At 42.2% G+C, this 22,000-nt stretch overlaps 1 protein-coding gene across 2 annotated transcripts; it reads left to right on the plus strand.

The window, feature by feature from the left end:
* Positions 1–7,930: 7,930 nt before the first annotated feature.
* Positions 7,931–21,960, plus strand: impdh1b (IMP (inosine 5'-monophosphate) dehydrogenase 1b). Of its 2 annotated transcripts, XM_083907144.1 has the most exons (16): positions 7,931–8,055; positions 10,286–10,384; positions 10,545–10,622; positions 14,526–14,574; positions 16,479–16,580; positions 16,671–16,745; positions 17,037–17,243; positions 17,337–17,424; positions 17,512–17,711; positions 18,069–18,159; positions 18,244–18,339; positions 18,772–18,915; positions 19,036–19,180; positions 19,267–19,410; positions 20,128–20,211; positions 20,474–21,960. In XM_083907144.1, the coding sequence occupies exons 2-16, from the start codon at positions 10,287–10,289 to the stop codon at positions 20,493–20,495; spliced, it is 1,623 nt and encodes a 540-aa protein (XP_083763270.1). In that variant the 5' UTR covers positions 7,931–8,055; position 10,286; the 3' UTR covers positions 20,496–21,960. The 2 variants fall into 2 exon arrangements, with proteins under 2 accessions (XP_083763270.1, XP_083763271.1); XM_083907145.1 differs by lacking the exon at positions 10,545–10,622.
* Positions 21,961–22,000: the final 40 nt, after the last annotated feature.

Here is a 22,000-nt window from a genome sequence, read left to right on the forward strand (position 1 = left end):
AGTTAGGGTTGAACCATGGTGGCTCAGTGGTAGGGCGAGTTGTCTTTCAAGTGGAAAGTTGTGGATTCAATTCCTGGCTCTGCTAGACTAAATGTGTCCTTGAGCAAGACTTCAAAGATTTTATTTGGTAGGTACAGTTGCTAGAAACATAAATAGAAAAGTATAGTACAGATATGTGACTTTAGGACAGTCACAAACAACACTGAACAAGTGTATATATCTAAATATCTAGCAAGCTAGCTGGCGAACTATCTATCTATCTATCTTGCTTGGCAACTAGCTAGTTATCTTGCTAGCGAACTATCTATCTATCTCGCGAACTAGCTATCTATCTATCTATCTATATCTTGCTTGCGAACTATCTATCTATCTATCTATCTATCTATCTATCTATCTATCTATCTATCTATCTATCTATCTATCTATCTATCTATCTATCTATCTATCTATCTATCTATCTATCTATCTATCTATCTATCTATCTATCTCATGAACTAGCTATCTATCTATCTATCTATCTTTATGTATCTTGCTTGCCAACTAGCTAGTTATCTTGCTAGCGAACTATCTATCTCACGAAATAGCTAGCTATCAATCTATCTTTCTTGAGTAGTTATCTTGCTAGCAAACTATCTATCTATCTTGCTAGCAAACCAGCTAGCTATCTTGCTAGCGAACTAGCTATCTATCCATCTAAGTTTGTATTGAAGTTGTCCTTAAGTCTCTTGTGCTCTTAAGTTAATGGGTTAACGGGGCACGCGGACAAGAAATGAAGCGAGTTAAGCAGCTGACGGCAGCAGATATATTTGGCAGTGGTGACGGTCAAGGTCAGATTTGCTGGCAACAGTGAGATGGTTTTGTTTGTTTTGGGACAACACGACCGTGAATTCACACACACACACACACACACACACACACACACACACACACACACACACACACACACACACACACACACACACACACACACACACACCGTGTGTGAAAGTAGTAGCCTGAAGTAGAATGTTTGATACTGTGTGATAACAGGAATTTGACGTGTCTCAACCAGGTGGGTGCTTTCTTCGTGTGCGTTAGCTTAGGGGGGAAAAGGTTAGCGTCCGTGTAAGAGAGTTTACTCTCCTCGACATATAGAGCTTCCCTGAAGTTTTGGAGCTGTCATTTCGTGTCTGAAACACTGCTATTGCTCTTCATTCAGGCTGTCATTTTCCTCTTTTTTATGTCTCCAGAAAGCTTTCACCAGAGCCACAGAATACAGGATGCAAAATGCTTTGAGTGGTTTGTCCATTCACGCCTGTTAGAAACACAGTGAGTCTTGCCAAAATGTTATATAAAGCCTCAAAATGTCCATCTGGACTTCTTTTTTTGATCATTTAAACATAACAGTGCCAGAAAATGTCCTGTGAGTAAGATGCTTTTTTTCCATTTTTTTCCAGAATAACTTTCAATTTTTTAATGTTTACAATTTATTGTATGTTAAAGTAGTGTATTAACAATTTAAAATGAAAAAAGAAACAGAAAGGTTTCATTTAAAAAACAACAACAAAAAAAACAGTGTCTTTGTTCATGAACACCAGATTTTGTGTTAAATTTGAAATAAGTAAACCGAATTGGCTTAGTCCGACTAAATTTGGACTTTTAACATGCATGTAAACGCATTAGCCGTGTAGAAGAACACAGATATTGGTAAAACTCATCCAAAACTTATAGAATTTAACATAATGTGCATTTTTTGCATTATCCAGGTATGTTAGTCTGACTATTAAGACTAGCTCTATTTTAGTTGGACTAACGTATTTACGTAACATTAACAAAATGGACCGACTAAAATGAAACTCATTCAAAACTGATCTTATCTGATGAAATGTGCATGTAAAATATTGACTTTTCTTTCTAATGTTTCTTTCTTTCATTATCCTGGTATGTTAGTCCGACTAAGACTAGGTCGATTTTAGTCCGACTAATGCACTTCATTCGAACTCAAAGGGATTATGCAAAATAAATAAATAAATAAATAAATACCGCCGTCTACCAATCATTGCAGTCGGTAGAGTCTCAGCTGACGAGCAACCACGGGTTGCCAGTTACGTCTGAGCTACAATGGCGGAGAAAACGAAACCTAAAAGACCTCGGTATTTTGAATTTTGAGTGTAGTAACCGTTTTTGGCCACATTCTTACATATGGCGCCTTTAAATTGTCTCCATGTCCAAAATCAGGCCAAAAAAATGGAAACTATGAACAGGCGTTTTTTCCAACTCTCTCCTCTCTGGTGACAAAGACGCTGATTTGTCGGCTTCCTGCGACAGCGCGAGTGTCGTTTAAAGAGTTAGAGCATACTAATGTCTACGACGTTTGATATCTGAGTACAGTTTCTCACATTTACGCCCAACAAGGAGCCACTCTGGAGTTGGGAATTGTCGCCCTTGTGTTGAATCTTATGACTCCGATTTGTCTCAGCCGCAGTCATTGAATACCCACGCTGTGCACATGACAGTCATTGTGATTAAGTGATTGAATGAGCGAGGCCCATGCATGCACAGTCTTTTTCTTTTTGGAGTGGGCGCTCCTCCCTCCCTCCTCCCTTCTGCATGTGACAGTAACCCTTTAATGCCGCAGATGACGACAGCAGGAGAGGGCGGGAACTGGGGACTAGAAAATGAAGCATCAGCTCACCAATTATCCTTAAATAAATCAATTAATATATATCAGGGTATCACTTAAAAAGTCTTCAATCCAATCATTTGAATTTAAGGCCTTAAATTCTCCTAAAATCTCATAAAAGGTCTTATACATACACAAATATACAATTTTGAAAGGACATTTGTCTCTATGTGACACTGTGATGGACTGATGTCCAGGGTGTTTCCCCCCCGCCGCCTTTCGCCCCACGTCAGCTGAGATTGGCACCAGCGACCCTCAGCCTCACGTGGAGGATAGAGCGGTAGAAGATGAATGGATGGGATGGACATATAAGTATTCTAGGATTCATTATGTGCGCCGCGTGGGCGAGGGGGGTTTTCCGTCATCGGAACGAGCCAAGAGGATTTTCCATCTTAACGTCCCACCAGCTGTTACAGTCAGTCACCTGGAGGTGATCCCTTTGAGTGTCGTGCTGTGTGTGTGTGTGTGTTGGGGGAGTTTCTTTATTTCTTTATTGTGTATGCAACAGTACCTAAAAGTATCTTACTAGAAAATGACTTACAAGAAGTTAAAGTCACTTTTTCTTATAATATTACTTAAGTAAAAGTCTTATAAGGTATATAAAGGGCCACTTTACCTATAAAATATATAGTTTTTGACTCATTTCCAGAGATAAATGTGTTTTCGATCATCACACGAAATGAATAAAACTGACAAAAAAAGTCACTTCCTGCTAAGAAAATAAAAGCCTAAGTCAATTTGTATGAGTAAAAGGGGAAAAAACTGGTTAAATTTCACCCAAACCAATTTATTTATGTCGGAAGTGAAGTAAAAGTTGCGAGAAATACAAATTACAAAGTAAAGTACCGTTACGCGAGTTCTGCACTTAACAAAATACCAGCTCTTGCTCACAGCTCACTCTAACTCTGAAATGCTTTCACTTTGTGCCGCTCATATAGACATAGAGAGAGGGGGGGGGGGAAGCCTCTCTGTGCAGCCACTCACTCCATTCAACGACACACGCTCAGGGCGAGTGATGTTTTTATGGCCGCGCATAAGCACACGATCGCAGCTTCATTATGTTCTCTCCTCCTGCTCCTCCTGCTCCTCCTCCTCTTCCCCTGACAGCAGAAAACTCTCCTCTGATGATTTCAACGACTTTAAGCGCAGCCTTCGCTGCACAACAACTCTGGGCTGCTGACATCATTGCCACAGCAACACCCTCTCAGTGGGAGAGTCTCCAGGGTGACGCCCTCTGTTGACACGCCTGAAGGTAGCCAGTGCCTTTTTGTGGGCAGGTGCATCCTGAGCGGGAGCAGACGGAGCAAAAGCCTCTGCTCCTTCTTCTTCTTCTTCTTTCTTTTCTTTTTTTTCCTCCTCCTCTCACTCTCTGAGTTTGTCTCTCTGCGGGAACATCTGTGTTCAGCTCCATATCTAATCTGCAAGTCAGCAACAAGCAAAGGAAAAAGATGAGAAACAAGTTTTCTCAACTTTGGTGATGAAGTTTCATTTCAGGGTGTCTTTTTTTTGCTTTTCACCCCCAATGTAATCGTCAGCTGCCGGGACGTCTCGTGTGAATTTTTCTATTTGAAAAAGGAAAGGAACTGCACAACAGGCACTGTTTTCAGACACTGACCTTGGCCTGGAAGATGGAGGGCTATGGATACGAGCACTTTGGCGCGGAAGGAACCACGTTGGATTACAGGAGAGTCGCGGGGGACACCGAGCCGCCTCGTGCAGGTGCAGGTGCCGGATCCGGCGAATGTGAACAGTACGTGCGGCAAACCTCTCACAGCCACGGGCACGAAACTGCGGCCCAGCGATACAGTGCCACGCGCATCCAGGCCGGACTCGGCCCAGAGAGGTGAGTGTGAGAATTGACCGTTCAAATATAGATAAGTAACATCAACAACTTGGTAAACTCAGTGAGTAGAAATGATGATGTGCTTTTCCCAGGCTGTGCCTTCACGAGGCTGCACATGTAAATTTGACTTCATGCCACTGGCTCAGTTTACACGTCCACTCACACTTTCACTTAGATCACTTTGCAAATTCCCTTAAGTCCTTTTATTTTTTTTTAAACTCTGGATGCGGCCTTGAAGCAGAAGGATCTGGATCCTCACACACAATAATTCTATGATGCTCTATCAGGGGGCAGAAATGAGTGTAATGCAGCTGCAGGGTGGATAAACAGGTCTGAGAATAGACGGAGTAAATAAAGGAGCCACACTGACTGACAAATGCAATGACCTACATTTAATTTGACTCACAGTCTCACACCTAGGATTATTACTATTATTGTTGTTATTAGAGCACAACGGAGGACGGCGCGGCGCGGGTTTGGTTAAAAAGGGAAAAGCCGGTCCCACCTCTGACGCGTTAATCCTCCACGTCTGACAGGTGGATCGTCACTTGTTCACAACCCGGTCTCATTGTGCAAGCGTCATCAAACGGTGGAATATCTGTGTCTGTGTTTGCAAAAATACATACAGTACATGTATGTGGCTGCTGATAAAGCTCTTCCTCCCAATGATCCCAATGGTTAGAGTCAGTTTATCACCACAGCACCTGACTGTGCATGGAGCAGACATCCCAGACACCTGAGGGCAGCACAGTGTTTATATTACTCCTAATTTGTATTTTTTCACATATTAACACCCTCTTATATAAAAAAATTATGCCCGTGTCATGTTTTCAGGTTCTTCAGACACAAAAATACTGACCCTAATATTGGATATATGATATTTTTCACTCAAACAGGGACTTTTGATATACTGATAACAATGTTTTTCAGTTGTGTAACAAAAGAGGGATAAATTGCTCACCTACAAAAATAACTTAAGGGTGTTATCCTGACAAAATGTCAGTTAGATAAACATGTGGCAAATGAGGCGGCTAAAAAAAATGCAGATTTTCTCGCTGAACAAACTCTTGTTTTCTATTGGTGAACACTATTTTTATATATATATATATATAAGGTGAGTGTGCCTGCCTGAACTATCCCTTTATGAAGTATAACTCATTCTTTACTGACGCCTATTCATGTGGTAACTTGTTTAATAATTAAAAAAATAAATTAAAAAAAAAGGGCATGGTGAAGCTCCAGGGAGACTATAATAAGGGGAGCATGGGACACTTGTGTCCAGGCAGGGGAGTGCCTGGCTCGGGTATAGGAGAGAGGGGACTGGGGGCCCCCCCACCTGGAGCTCCTCCTGGGGCATAAATAAAGTTGCCTAAATCACATCGCTATTTCTTTGTCCAATTTTTCAATCACTTCTTCATTTTATTTATTCATTTATTCATTAGTTTTTTCCCCATCTATTTTAATTAATTTTTCCTTTATTTATTTAACCGATTAATTGATTTATTCCTCTATGCAAACTGTTCTTCTGGTGTTTTCTTCAAACCTTAAGGGCTGTTTGTTTGATGATAATATGACACTCTGTCATGACTGTCATGTGATCTGACGTGTGTGTGTGTGTGTGTGCGTGCGTGCATGTGTGCTGCAAACTGGAAAGAGACGCACTTTGACACGGTTCAACGTTGTTTTTCTTCACAAGAAAGTCCAGTACTTTTCTTCGAAAACGCAGCGTTTCACACTATTTATCTTTCGTTAAAATAGAGTTATTTAAGTATTTCTTATAAGACGGGGGAGTCGGCCTTTGATATGCTCCAGTACTCGTGTCCTCCCTGCATGCTTATCATGTGACTAAAGTGTGCCTCTGCTGGCACTAAATCCACTTTAATTGATTTTGCATGTGACCAAAATTCAATTTGTCTCAACGTCAAGTCAATGGAACGTCTTTGGTGAGGCATGGCCTTATCTGAGTTGAGGTAACTTAGGATTGTGTACTTTATTTTGAAAATATCTGTCCATGTAAACATTGGAGACAATGGAACGCGCAACTCGAATTTTGCCAGTAGGGGGCACAATGACTGGATTAGTGGTCTGTTTCTATTGGCCACGACCACGGTTGCTGTGGTAACCTCACATACACATCAAAAGTTGTCTGTGCATGGCTAGTGGGAACACCAAAATGTAACAATGTGGTTTTTAACTATAACGCCTGAAACTTGGTCGGATCGCAGTTTTCACTGGTCCCCGATCGCGTCGTAAATCTCCAATTATGTTAGTGCTTTGCTTGATGAGCGGCCTCTGCTGGTGAGAAACGGAACTGCTACTAACTATGTAGCCACATGTTCTGACTGATAGATGGTACACTACGTTGTTTCATAGTTTAAAGCAGCATTAAACAGAATGTAGTGACAATTACAATCAACATTAACGCACGTTAACGCATGATGCGACGACTGACCGGAAAAAGACGTGTTTGCGTGACTCCGGATTGTTAAAACGAGTCTCTAAATTAACGCTAAACTTTAAAAACAGAGGCACACATACGCAGTATACAGGTACGCTGGTTATTTGTAGCGCTGCTCTTTTCGTTTCATAAACAGACTGCTCCAGTTCGACTGTAGGCGTGCTAACGGCGCTAAAGGAGCTAACGGAGCTAACTGGTAAGCGGTGCCTGGACTCCGGTGTCTCGGCACGTTTACATGACACCACACGCGTCTGTTTCCGGGTCAGTCGCCATGGAAACGCGTCATGCGTAAATGTGCCCAGCACTAGTTTATTCCAATTTTACCTTTTATCCATTCGCTAACTTCCTCATAAAAGGGTTAAAGGTGCATTATGTAATAAATCTAAAGCAACTGAACATATAATCCTCCTAATATGTCACAGAGACTCAGGAATAATGTTAATATAACAAACTGAACTCACCAACAACAACAGTACAGCCAACAATATTTGCATTAAAAAATATATTTTGCAGACTGCAAATCATGTTTATGTTTTGAAATCATGCTTTGGCATGTGGCGCCACCTACCGCCGTCTACCGATCATTGCAGTCAGTAGAGTCTCAGCTGCCGAGCAACCACGGGTTGCCAGTTACGTCAGAAAACCAAACCTAAAAGACCTCTGTATTTTGAATTTGAATGTAGTAACCTTTTTTGGCCACATTCTTACATATGGGGCCTTTAAAACTGTTTTTTTTTTTGGCCATATATACATTTTTTAGAAAGCGTATAAATACAAGATGATGATGGTCCCCCCCAAAACACACTCACTTTGAGTATGGCCCCCTTGTTTGCACGCCCCTGCTCGAGATCCTCGTTTCACAGGATGCAAGGATTAAAACCCGCCTCTGAGTGGAGCCGTGACGTGACGCCGCTCCTGCTGCTGCTGCTGCTGCTGCTGCTGCCAGTACATAACACTGACACGCAGTGTCTGCACACAGCCGCGGGCAGACAGACTGACTCTCGGTCCAGAGTGACACTTTCATGCAGACCTGTGCTCTCACATCTCGGGACCACGAGCGACTTGTGTTTCCATCCACTTCTGTTCTTCGAGGTAACGTTGATTTTTATTTTGTTTGTTTTGTTCGCCTCTCAGCGCGAGTCCACTCCCCGGGAAAGTTGCTTCCTTTTCCAGTCAACGTGGGCATCTCCATCTCCGGCTCGGCAGCTATATAGCTAACGTGTTGGGGTTTGTTTGTTTTTTAAACTCGGTGTTGTCGCTGTGAAAGTTGACCCTCGCGGTTTTAACGACATTCACGTCATGTTTGAGTAGAAAAATAAGCAGCTAAGAAACCCCGGAAAGCGTTTATTGTGTTTCCTTTCCCAGGTGAAATCCTCCGTAGCCGCGCTACCTGTGCTAAATGCTAACGGTTTCCTCCACATGTCTGTGCGACGAACGCAGTCAAACCAGTCGCTGCCAAAATGTCAAAGCCACTATTGCACAATAGAGACTCCTTACCACACGTGTGCAGCAGGTATATGCTTTATTTAAACGTGAATTAAGTTTAGGTGACATGTATATACATATATATATGTATACTTTCACCATAGCATTGCAATATTAGCAACGATAGGGCTCCAAACTGCAAAGTGAGCGTTGTTTTCGTACAAAAATTGTATTATTTGTGTCAGTAACTGAGTAACAATCAGGTTAACTTAGCAGATAATGTATCATGTACATCACTGGATGTTAGGATTAAGTGTCAGCCATGTTGCCAGGAGGCTGCATCTATTTTCGCCACTTTTTCTTTTCTTTCTTACATCGTCTAAGCACATGTATTGTATTTCAATGTTATTTGTGGGCGTTAGTTATTATTTATTGATATTATTTTATAGTGTTCTGTATGGGTGTACGACATCAACCTGCATCTAACGCACGCTGTTGACATGAACGTCACTCGGAACACCCATCAGAAATCTGTCAAAACAGTGTTGTCTGTGTCATCAGAACGCCACTGTTAGCTGTTATTATTATTATTATTATTATTATTATTACTGTACCGTTTATCTATGTAACGTGACGCACTTTTAAATTCGGCGTGCGTTAAACACTCAAACCACCGCTCATTCGAGTGAAATGTCTAGTTTTAGTGTTGGTTACCTGGCATGGGGATTTCGTACTGCTAATGCAGCTAATCCCACTAGCATGGATGGATGGATGTGTTGTTGTTGTTGTTGTTGTTGATGATGATTATTACTCGCTATCAAAAACCAAAAGGATTTGTCCTCCACCTCATTTCCTTAACTGTGAGTGCGCAGTACACACTGCTAACGTTTGTTTGCTACTGATAATGTAATGTAGGTCACCAGGCTAGTACACAGTAATGACGCTGTGTTGTCAATATGTTGTGTTCATTTACGACAGAGTTCTATGTAATTTTTGTTTATTAATCATGTTTTGCCGTAGGGTCCAGTCTAACAATAAAAGCTGTAGCTACAGAGTGGTTCCGGTGAATGTTAGTGGGTCACTCGGCCATGTTTTGCTGTGACACGCGGTCGTGCGAGGACTCTGCTGCTGCACTGTTGACATCCTGTTGTCTCGTGCGCTGGGCCCGTGTTTGTTTTGTAATAAAGAAAGGTTTTTATTATCTTAGCTGCATGAGCATCTGTTCTTATAGATAAACTGGTTTTCCAATAAATTTACATTGCACCAATTTGCATTTGTGTGCGTTTCCCATCCACTGCTCTGAAGTGGAGCTACTTTTAAAGAGATTATCAGTGGGTGGTGTAAAGTATGGTACACGACGTACAAAGGACAAGATTCTGTAGATGTAGATACATGGTTAGGCTTCCCGTTTAGTTTTTGAAGTAAAATTAGCTTCTTGCATAAAGTCGAGGAATGTCGCGTGTTCCTCACAAATACCTTCTCTCCAGTCGTGTTTCGTTTTTCAGGGCGATCGCTAAATGAATCGCGGACTTTCTCTCATTTCTTTACCTCCGTATAACAAAGAAACCATACATATGGTTGACCAAACAACTAATTGATTCCGCTCTTGAATATTTATTTTTCTGTGTATGCAGGTTTTTTTTAAATGCTTTGTCAACCTGTAACAGCAGGGTTACACTTAGATTATCGCAGGCACACTGACCTGAGGCTGCCTGGGAGATGTTGACGTTACTATGGTTATGTCTTCATGTGAGAGAGGTCATTAAAGCTTCTCCCTGATAAAGTGGACGTCTGGTTTGATTGCACAGCGTAGCGTCCCTTTTACGGTCTGTAAACTGTCATGTGATTCTTGTGCTGCACCGTTGATTGAAGTAGCCTCTCGTTGTCCCTCCGGCAGCATGGCGGATTACCTAATCAGTGGCGGCACAGGCTACGTACCCGAGGACGGACTCTCGGCTCAGCAGCTCTTCTCGATCGGAGACGGCCTGACGTACAAGTAAGTCCCCCCCCCCCCCGCCTCCCCTGCAGTTCCCCGTCATGAAATCAATTCATATAGTGAGGTCTCCTGTTTTGAAAAGCCTCACCTAATGTGAGAAGGCGGGGTGAGGTTGACTCACAAGTGCTTTGTAATAGCCAAACGCATTTTGAACCAGCAGATCTGACCAACAGTGCGTTGTCTCCGATGGTCACACGGCTGCAGAGCTATGCTCTAAAGGAGATGGGTTGACTTACAAGTGAGTAGAAAAACCAGTCATCTTCAAACTAATTTGAAACTGTGCCGTTTGAAATCTTTTGTCTCTCCAAATGAACTCATCAGGGGGAGGGCGAGGGGGGGGAGGAAGCAAATGACTCTCTTTAAGTAATTCAGCTTTGACTGAACTCAATCTGGTGTCTTTTTTAAAAAGTACAGAGGATTAATGGTGTGCGGTTTGCAACATTTTAACCTGGGTCATGTGGGGATGAAGTTTGCTTCCGGTCAACATGACTGCATCGTTAACTTGAGCTAATCATCAGAGTGCACGGCTTGTCCTGTGAATGCAGCATGCATGCTAGAACACCACAATCATGTGATTGACACGCTAAATATTACCTACACCCACTCTTCTTTCATACGCTTCCTGGTGACACTGGTTATTTTCTGGCTGCTTCTGGACAGATAAGCATGTCATTTCTTTTCGCCTTGCATTTTCTTCAATAAGAACGTCTAACATCATCACAGAGCTTTAATTCTGTTCAATGTTTTTGCCACAGGTCTTGACGACTAATAAAACAAAGGGAGTTTCCTGTCTGGGGCTGTTTTTACACCCTTTGAAGGGCTATAATAATAGATGGTCGGACGCACTTGTATCACACTAACCTCTCTGTTAGGACGACTCTGAAATTTGCTTCTTTGGTGAGACATCTGATGTCACATGGCGGTGACGACGCTGCATGCCGCTACTTTTCCAGGCAGCACGTTAGCAGAATCCACATGATACGGCTCAGCAAACGCGTTGCTTTGGTGTCCGTTCAGGTTTTTTTTTTTTGCCCCAAACCTCTCCCAAGATATTCAGATTAAATATTTACACAAAATGGACTCTTCTACAGTGATAGTGCTGTGGGAAAATGTGTTGTGGGACACACTGTGGGGGTGAAAAGTGAGACATTCCACATCTATCTTTCACCTTGGCTGTGTTACACTTAGAAGGACACATTTGTCTGCTTTATTTGAACATGCTTTTTTATGTTTATTTGTACAGGGTGTCTGCAGGGTCTTAAAAAGTATTCAAAGTTGATGAGTTTTGGGCAAATTAAGGCCCTTAAAAAGTATGAATCGCGATTTCATGAGGTATTACATTTTGTCCATAGAGTTTGACTGCAAAAAGCATCGTGCGACAGCAAACGCGCTCCTCCTGGAGCAAAATAATATCCGAACTCGCACAAAATAACCTCCAAAATTGTGAATACTTGAGTCAAAGTGTGACTAAGTTTTGCAAACTTGAACTGTTTTGAAAGTAAAATATGTGTTGCTGATTACAGCTAGCTTGAAATGGTGATACGGTCTGAAAATCTTGAAAAAAGACCTAAAAAGGTATTGAAACTACCTTCACGATTCCTGCATATACTTTAATTCCATTATCTTCTACACGAGGCCATCGAGATCCGTTTCACTCTGCGGTTCACGCCTAATTGGAAGGTTGACGTCCTGACATTCATCTAATTGTCTGCGCTAATTCTAAGCTACCTCTGCTCACATGTGATTTGAATAACGCAAACTGTAATCACGTGCAGCGCGACCAAAGGAAAAATGCTGTGCACATGATGACGTGCCTGAATTGACATCATGTGAGTTTCAGGAGGAAATTGGGTAAGTGGGACGGGGGGGAGGATGAAAGTCTGCACAAGCCATTGATTTGTCTTGCATTTCCTTTAAAGCATGTAATCACACACACACACACACAGCTATTTAAGTGTGCAGTTTGAGTTTGTGACTCTTAATCTCCTTTAAGTTTAGTCACTAAGTCAAAAGAAAGTGAGAACAAAGTGTCTTCTGCTTCCTGCTTCTCCGTGACGATGTGTTTGACATGACGTCGAACACGTTTTCCTTTTTTTTTCTCTCTTGAAAAGGCCTTAAAACCAAAGCCTGAGTCCAGACAAACTGTATTTTATGTGGAAAACCCTAACTCTTGCACACTTTAAAAGCCTAAAGAGCAACTTTCTACCATACAATAAATTAGTGCAAGTGGCACGTTTTTGGAATAGGTTACAATTAGTTTTTTTATTTATCCTATTTGGGTGTGTGCATTCTCAAGTATGTCCTAGTTAACAAATGATGGACGGGCATCTGTACAAACGGGTACGACCAGTTGCGAAACTACGGTTAAACGCACACACACACACACGCCTGCTTTAGCATAATGTGTTAATCTTCACTTGATCATCAATTGTCAACGATAATAACAGTAAAAAGAAACCAGTGGAGTGCAGTAAATGAGCAGCTTAGGCTTGTGGCCGCTGCCTAAATGCTCGCAGATGTGCGCCCGGACCCCTCCTACGCCTTATTCTGGTTTGTGGGTGGTTTTTTTTTTTGGCTTTTAAAAAATAAAGAAAAACAAACCGTTGACTCCTCCCCCTGGCAGTGAGTGTTCCATCTAGTGTGGCTATTTCAGCTCCTACGCCTCCACACACACACACACACACACACGAGCAGAAGAGGTGAGTGGACAGGCAGCCACTGTGTTCACTTCATAGATGCATTGAAAAAGATCCTTCTTACCTTCTCCTTTTACTCATTTAGACACATTTATGCACATTTATGCATATGTTTTTTCTTCGTGGTCTTCACAAAGCGCCCTCCTCCCCCCCCCCCCCCGTCTGCCCCTCGCCAGATCTCACACCCAATGACAGAAATAACAGTTTGTCTGGAAAAGCCTAGACTTGTATCATCTCACTGTCTCTGTCCCGCTCATCCACGATAATCCCTTTTCCAATAAGGAATTACCAATACTGGTTGGCCTTCTGTGTCATAAAAAAATGCCTCCGAGGCTGAAAAACTGGTTCAGCTCAGTTCTGCCCGCAAAGAATTTGCTAGTCAAGAAGGTCTAGTCTGTAAAGAATGACTATTTTTAACCATAGCAAATACAGCAGGCGTCGTCCTTTATGGAGACGGAACAAAACCGGTACAGTGAAATATCGCGATATTTTCTGTGGTGATATTGCATTGCTTTTTAAGACTGATATTCCAAATACACATTTAACCCTTTGTGGAGTAGCATTAAAAAACAAACGTGATGTTTTGATCCACAAGATGGTGTCAATATCGCGATAATATCGTGCCGTGACTTAAAAAATCGTGATGATATCGTATCGTGGTGACGCCACTTCTCCATCTTTATCAAAGTTGGTGTACGCCAGCGACTAGAGCTGAAGCGATGACTCGATTCTTGCTTCTTAAATGTGAATATTTTTCTTTGTTTCTTTGCTCCACGTAACAAAGAAATCACTAAAACTGAATCATTTTGGTACATTCGAGAACGTCATTATTTCCAGGTTTGACAAACACCGATCAACGTTTTCTGACGTTTTAAGGACTACACGATTCCACGATTAATCGAGCAAATAATTGACAGATTGTGAAAATAATCTCACCCTGCATAAATAAATGCCATTTTTTGGGCGAACACTTGCTCCAGAAACAAAAGCAGACCTGGAAGCATCTGCTTCACTCAGGATGGTTCCTTAAATGTGAGGATGCTGTTGTCCACTATTGCTACAGTGGTTGATGAGGTTGACTCTCGTGTTGGTGGGAACTCAGATTTATCCAACTGCTAAACACTTGTATAAATCTGAGCGTCACCTTGTCAAAAAGCTATGGTTTCACCACCATTCCAAGCTCTAAACTGTGCTATTGTGGACAACAACTATCAAATCATACTGTAAGGACTACTTCAGTGTACTTTCTCGTACGCCTTTTCAGTTCATGTTCAGTGTTCTGCTTTTCGTGGAGGAATACTGTACAATCTCAAAATGGCTCGAACCAAAAAGGAAACGCTTTGTTAACGCAGTGTTTATTTTTTAAGGATTTTTCAGACCTCGCAGCAACCGCTACGTTGGCGAGCGTCAGCCCATTACTCTGCGTTTTGTTTTGTGTCTTCCAGTGACTTCCTGATTTTGCCCGGTTTCATCGACTTTACATCAGATGAAGTGGTGAGTACGCATGTTGTTATTTTGTTGTGGTCTCAACAGAGACTATTTTCACTTCTCAGCCTCATTATGTTTGCCTTTTCGCCTCGTCTAGACCTCAGCGTAGCTGCAGCTCTTACGGAAATAGTGTTGTTTTGCACCAGAGTCAAAAACCATCTGCATCATTTCTTCTCTGCTATTTTTCACCCTGATGTGGTCAACCCCCCGGCTGGCTGCTCCTCATGTTTACACGTGTGCGTCTGCTCGGTTTACTCATCCACGTCTCTCGGCAGAGTTTTAATCTCCGAGCTTTTCGGTGAAATCCCTTCGTCAACATTGAAGGGTTTTAATTAAATTAAATTACCTCCAGAACTTTCACCGTTTCCTACAGATTTATGGAGAGCTTTGTGGCCTCAGTCGTACACTACCTCTCAAAAGTTTGGGGTCAAGGAAAAGCACCTATTCTCAGTGAATATAACACGACTATTCTAGCTGCAAACGTCTGGTTTTTATGGAATATGTACATAGGTGTATAGAGGCCCATTTCTATAGTGTTCTAATGGTACATTGTGTTTGCTAATGGCGTTGGAAGGCTATTGGATGATTTGAAAACCCTTGTGCAATGATGTTGGCACAGCTGAAAACAGTTTTGCTGGTTCTTTGACAAAAGCAACGTTTGTAAAAATCATTATTTCTAATCGTGTCAATGTCTTAAGTATGTTTTCTATTCATTTTGCAACTCTTTTGATGAATAAAAGTGTGACTTTTAATGGAAAACACAACAGAAATTGTGTAGGTGACCCCAAACCTTTTAACAGTAGTGTAAGTTTGAATGGTTGAGGTAGAAACTAGAAGAAAACCTTTGTGTGAAATTCCTTCTTGACATGCTTTCTTAACCCTCAGCTGAATTTAGCAGGTGAGTGCAGTTGTGCGCTTCACATGAGGCCATTTTTCTTTCTCCTGTGAACCTCTCCATAGTTTACGTCTGTTGCTGATAAAACTCAAGACATCAGTGGTTCTTTTCCCATGTGTAAAGAATGCTATTATTCCTCCCCCCCTTCACCTCAGGCACAGATAGCACCAGCGTGTGTTCCAGGGGGCTGTTTTGGGAATTGGTTAGAAGTGAAAATTGAGTCTTGTCTAGTGTCTCATTTCATGTGTTTGTCCCTCAGTGAATGGACTGTGAAATTTATTTTCGAATCACCAATGATACTGAATATTTTTACTGCCTAAACTGACCTTGTTAGTCCTTAGTAGAGCAGATTATGGCATTATTGCATCCCATTGGCTACGTACATTTAATTTTTTTTAAATTTCCAATCATCTTTTACATCACAATTTAATTTCCTGGGCTGATTTCACTGATTTTTGGTGTCAAATGTGAGGTAAAATTCCTAATTTCTAATTCAGGAAATCCTTTTTATATCGCTTTCTGCCATTTACTCAAAATTATTTTTCTAAAATAATGTACAAAATACAGCATTATTCCAGCAAAATGTTTATTACAAATGTACAAAAATGGTCAATTTCTTTGCTCATGAGGAACTGAATTTGCTTACTACTGCATGGCATACGACAAACAAACCGGTTATAACCATTTATAACCTGAGTAAATGGCAGAACGAGATGTTTAAAAGGGATTTCTGATTTATTAAATAGAGTTTTTACCAATCAAAATCACTGAAATTTGCATGTAAAAGATAGTTGAAAATGGTGCCATTTTGAAATTTACGTGGCTAATGGGATTTTTCTGATCCAAGAGGAACATTCAGTCATATTTTGGTGCTTTTTTCCCACTTGTGAATTATTATTTTTTTAATCTGCTCTACTTCCTGGTAGAGGACTGCATATGTCCTTAGGTAATGCTGCCCCCTAGTGGGAAATGTACAGAAGTGTACTCTATCTCATCTCTGCTCTTCGTCTCCCAGGACCTCACATCTGCACTGACCAGGAAGATCACGCTGAAGACTCCGCTCATCTCCTCACCCATGGACACGGTCACAGAGTCGGCCATGGCCATCGCGATGGCGGTGAGATACCGATAATAATAAAAAATCCTGTAAAAGAACAACTTTTTTTCCCCCTAAATAACATCATTCTTCCTCTTTTGTTACCTGTAGCTCATGGGAGGCATCGGCATCATTCACCACAACTGCACACCAGAGTTTCAAGCCAACGAGGCTCGCAAGGTTAAGGTAAAACGAGATTATTCTTCAAGTTTACAACGTATTACATCTCTGTTTTTGTCCTTTATATCATATCATTTCCTATTTTGTCCCAATATAGGCTATGGTAACTTTCTTTCCTGGGTTTTTTATGTTTGTGTGTGTGTGATTTTGACTTAAAAATAAGTGCATTATTGTGTATTCATAATGCTATCCACTAATTGTTTTGTCTGTCGTGTGGCGCTTTTTTTTTTTTTTTTTGCTGCTCTGCATAAATCAAGAGCGAGCGGTCAAAATACTGAGTTTGATTTGTCTCCGCAGAGGTTTGAGCAGGGTTTTATCACAGACCCGGTGGTGATGAGTCCGCACCACACGGTCGGCGACGTGTTCGAGGCCAAAGTAAGACACGGCTTCTCTGGTATCCCTGTCACAGAGACAGGCAAAATGGGCAGCAAGCTGGTGGGCATCGTCACCTCCAGAGATATTGACTTTCTTTCCGAGAAGGACCACAATAAACCTCTGGAGGAGGTACGTGATGTTAAGTTTTTGTTATTATTTAAAAAAAAACATATTTGAGTTTCATCATCTTTTATTCTGAAATTGCACTGATTGTCTTTGCAGGCTATGACTAAGAGGGAGGAGCTAGTTGTGGCTCCAGCCGGTGTTACGCTGAAAGAAGCCAACGATATTCTGCAGCGCAGTAAAAAAGGTGAATTAATATTCTCGTCTTCGTCAAATTGGTCCCTTTTTTTTCTCATATATCTGCTAATCTAACATCCTCCGTCTCCATCGCCAGGCAAGCTTCCAATCGTCAACGATAACGACGAGCTGGTGGCCATCATCGCCAGAACGGATCTGAAAAAGAACAGGGACTACCCGCTGGCCTCCAAAGACTCGCGCAAACAGCTGCTGTGCGGCGCCGCCATCGGCACCAGGGAGGACGACAAGTACAGACTGGACCTGTTGGTGCAGGCTGGAGTGGATGTCGTCGTTCTGGTGAGTGTTTTTGTAGATCCACGTCTTATTGGGTATTAAATTTAGGGCAACAGTTTGATGGTATGTGTGTGAACGTTAAAATGTCATAGTTAGTAGTGTACTTGCGTTGGCTAAATATGCTTTTAAGTCAATAGCAATCTGTATTTATAGCAAATTTTACCATAACTTCCAGGGCAAACTTCCATTTCCAAGTTTTTTTTTATTTCCAAGGAAAGGAAATATTCATTTCCCAGAGTTAGCCAGTGGTTTTTTAGCGTAATTGTCACCAGTGTTTCATGCGAAGCACTGTCCATAAATCACAAATGCACAAGAGAACCATGGGGAAAATGGGTAAAAAGGTTGTTTTTCCATTCCCAGGACTCCTCACAAGGCAACTCGGTCTATCAAATCAACATGATCAATTATATTAAGCAGAAGTATCCAGACCTGCAAGTGGTGGGAGGAAATGGTGAGTTATCTTTGTCGAATTTAATTTACGCAAATAAAGCATTACTTACTAAAGTAACGTGTGGTTTTTTTTCTTCGTCCGCAGTGGTCACAGCGGCTCAGGCCAAAAATCTCATCGACGCCGGTGTCGACGCTTTAAGAGTCGGAATGGGCTGCGGCTCCATCTGCATCACGCAGGAAGGTACGTAGATGCACGGCGCCACCTCCTGAACACACGAGGAATTGTGTCTCTGTGACGAGAAATTAAGACTTAATAAATATATTTAGGCTGGTTGCTGTAGCTTGTTTGTCCTTGCTGGAACTGTTTTTTAATCTGAGCAACAGATGAAGCACAGATACCCTGAGACCACTCCTAGTTGTCATGGTGATCTTCCAAGGCCTTCGTTCTGGGGTTGCCATGGGGACCACTACCTCTCTCAGACTAGGTCACATTCATCAATAAGATGAACAGAGACGGACATGTTTTCGTCTAAAGGACGTGAACCTGAAGTGTCTCTTAGTAACCTAGTGAAATAAGAATCGTCTGTGAATCACTGTGAGCGCTTCTGTGTGATTTGTCGCCACGGCAGTCGCGTTGAACGTTTGTGTGTTTTTTTTTTTTTTTGCCTTCCAGTCATGGCGTGCGGGCGGCCTCAGGGGACCTCCGTGTACAAGGTGGCGGAGTACGCCAGGCGCTTCGGCGTGCCGGTCATCGCCGACGGCGGCATTCAGACCGTGGGTCACGTGGTGAAGGCTATGTCGCTCGGAGCATCGACTGGTGAGATTTAGGAAAAATTCAGGAAGCGGGGGACAAACGAATGAGATTAATGGTTTCAGCTCTACAAATCATACACATAAAAACAAATCATTCTTTCCCCCCTACCGTCTACAATGGCAGTTATGATGGGCTCGTTGCTAGCGGCAACCACCGAGGCTCCAGGAGAGTACTTCTTCTCAGACGGCGTGCGGCTTAAAAAGTACCGCGGCATGGGCTCCCTGGACGCCATGGAGAAGAGCATCAGCAGCCAGAAACGCTATTTTAGGTCATACGGAAGTCGTGTTTAACAGAAATTGCTCAAACGCAGTGTGAGCCCGATCATCTGAGACCACGTTGTTGTTGTTTCCACAGTGAGGGCGACAAGGTGAAGGTCGCCCAGGGCGTCTCCGGCTCCGTTCAGGATAAGGGATCCATCCACAAGTTTATACCGTACCTGATTGCTGGCATTCAACACGGCTGCCAGGACATCGGCGCAAAGAGTCTCTCTGTCCTCCGGTGAGTGGTTTAAATAATGAAAATAATGGGTTAATGTGCAAATACACTGTTCTATTCAACAGTTTTAAGTAGTGCTGGGCACATTAGCGGCGGGTTAACGGCTACAACGTTAGCGCACATGTTTATGTGACTCCCAGTTTTTAAAATTAGTCTCTAAAGTAACGCTTAGCTTTAAAAACAGAGGCACATACGCAGTACGCTGGGTATTTGTAGCGCTGCTCTTTTCGTTAAATAAACAGTCCGCTCCAGTTCGACTGTATGCGCGCTAACCGACGCTAAAGGAGCTAACGGAGCTAACTGGTAAACGCTGCCGACGCATAAACATGATGTCATGCACGTCCTTTTCTGGTCAGTCGTCATGGAAATGCGCTAAAGTGCGTCGTTAACCGACGTTAGCGCGTTAACATGCCCAGTGCTAGTTGACCTTCGCCAAGGAGGTTTATATTTTCACCGGAATTTTTTTGTTTGTCTGTCTGTTAGCTACATAACTCAAAGTCACGGATGGATTTGGATGATATTTTCAGGAAATGTCCGAAATGGGACCAGAAAAAGTGATTACATTTTGGGTGTGATCCGTGGGGGGTGGGGGGTGGCCGGCTGATCTGCTTTTGGCGGAGGTCTGCGCTCTTCGAGTGCTTTTCTAGTTTTAATCTGTGGTTCTATGCGAGTAGTAGCTTTTCTCGTTTCTATTCAACAACGTTTGCGTCTTTTGTTCAGTTCCATGATGTACTCCGGAGAGCTGAAGTTTGAAAAGCGCACCATGTCGGCACAGGTGGAGGGAGGCGTTCACGGACTCCACTCGTAAGTACAAAAAAACAACAACAATCGGTAACACAATCTGGTTAGTACAGGCAATTAGCTAGCATTGACATTGATAACTGTGTTTATAAACTACATGCTAATGTGTTATAAATCATTTCAATAGTTATTTGTGCTTCACTAATGCTAATAGTGTGTACTTATTCTAAAGTGTTACCCAACAATCATTACATATACAAGCTTTATATTTGAAGGGGAAAAAAATGCTGATTTCTCTCTTCATCGTTTCTTCCCCCTCCCGCAGTTACGAGAAGCGGCTTTACTGAGGTGGTGTCCGAGTACACATTAACGTAACGGTGCCCAAAATTCTTAAAACTGCCACCAATGTCTGCACCCCCCCCTCTCTCTCTCTCGCTGCCTCCACCCCCCCCCCACACACACACACACACACTCTCCTTCCCCACCGTGTTGCATCCACTGTTGCTTTCTCTTGGCGGAAGACGGAGGCTCAGGTTTTTTGCAAAACTGACATCGACTCTCTGAAACACCTGGTAGGATATTTGCACTCAAGAAGCGGCACATCAGGGTTTTCAGAATGACACACACGCACACCTGTGTCTTGCTTGAGCATCCTGATCCCAACTAGTGTGCGTGAGAATGACCGTGTGAAAAGAAACTATGTAATGTGTGTGAGATATATAGTTTAAATGTGTGTGTTTTTGTACACGTTTTATTATCGGCGTCACGGTGCAGAAACCTCCATCAGCTTCTCCTTCTTTAGCGTCTATGCTAACCAGCACCCCCCAGTCCTCAAACTACACTCGTACTTGTGCTGAAAACAAGATCGAACACTTGTCTATGTGCATCGCGTCGGTGTAAAGTTTTTTTTTTTTCTCATAGATGCAATCTACTCGGAAAAAAAAGGTAGCTGCGTATACTTCAGTGCTTATTGTTTACTCTTTTTTTTTTTTTTCTGTAACTGTGGATCATGATGTCCGTCACATTATAATCCTCCACCTTTCACTTGAAATCAGTAGGTCGAGCTCAAACCCAGGGTTTTTAGGGTATTTATGTTTTATTATGGAGGGGACCAAAAAGCAGAAGATCAGGTATGTTTAGAAGAAAGAAAAAAACATTACGTTTGTCAATCAAAAATGGAACATAATGAGGATCAATGGTCTTTTCTTTGCCCTGATAATTTAAACGGTGTTAGATCAGGCTTTCTATGAAACCTGTAAAGTCTCTGGGGCTTTGAATTGAGCATGTCGGCGGGGATGGGCGGGGTTTTTGATATGCATGTTTGTTTTTTCACTGAAGCCAAACGTGGCTGTATTTATATTCTGCCTAATTGTAATTGCATACATACTGCCAAGTGTATTTACACTTCTTCTGACTTCCTCTTTGTTTTTTTTGTAAATGAAAACAAACGGGGTCGCACTCGTGACCTCGTCGCCCGTTCATTCCCGTGCTCTCTCTTTCTCGCAGTGCCGCGTGAAATTTTTTATTTCCAAGTTAATCGCGTTTCTTTTCACCGGAGATATGCCTTTAATCGGGGGTTGGATAAAAGAGAAAGGCTGCAGGTGACAGCTTGGTGGGAAAATGCATTGAAATGCGTCAAATGCTACACACCCTAGCCTCCCTTTTCTATGTGTCACTGTGTTTATCATTCAGCTTATGTACATGTAACATTTCCATACTCTATATCCTTTTATTTGTCAGTTATAATTTCTTATATGTATATATATGTATATATATGTATATATATGTATATATATATATATATATATATATATATATGTCCCTGTTTGTAAGTGCTGACTTGCTAACGTGC

Source organism: Microchirus variegatus, assembly GCF_963457635.1.
Source record: "Microchirus variegatus genome assembly, chromosome: 20".
Taxonomy (NCBI): Eukaryota; Metazoa; Chordata; class Actinopteri; order Pleuronectiformes; family Soleidae; genus Microchirus; species Microchirus variegatus.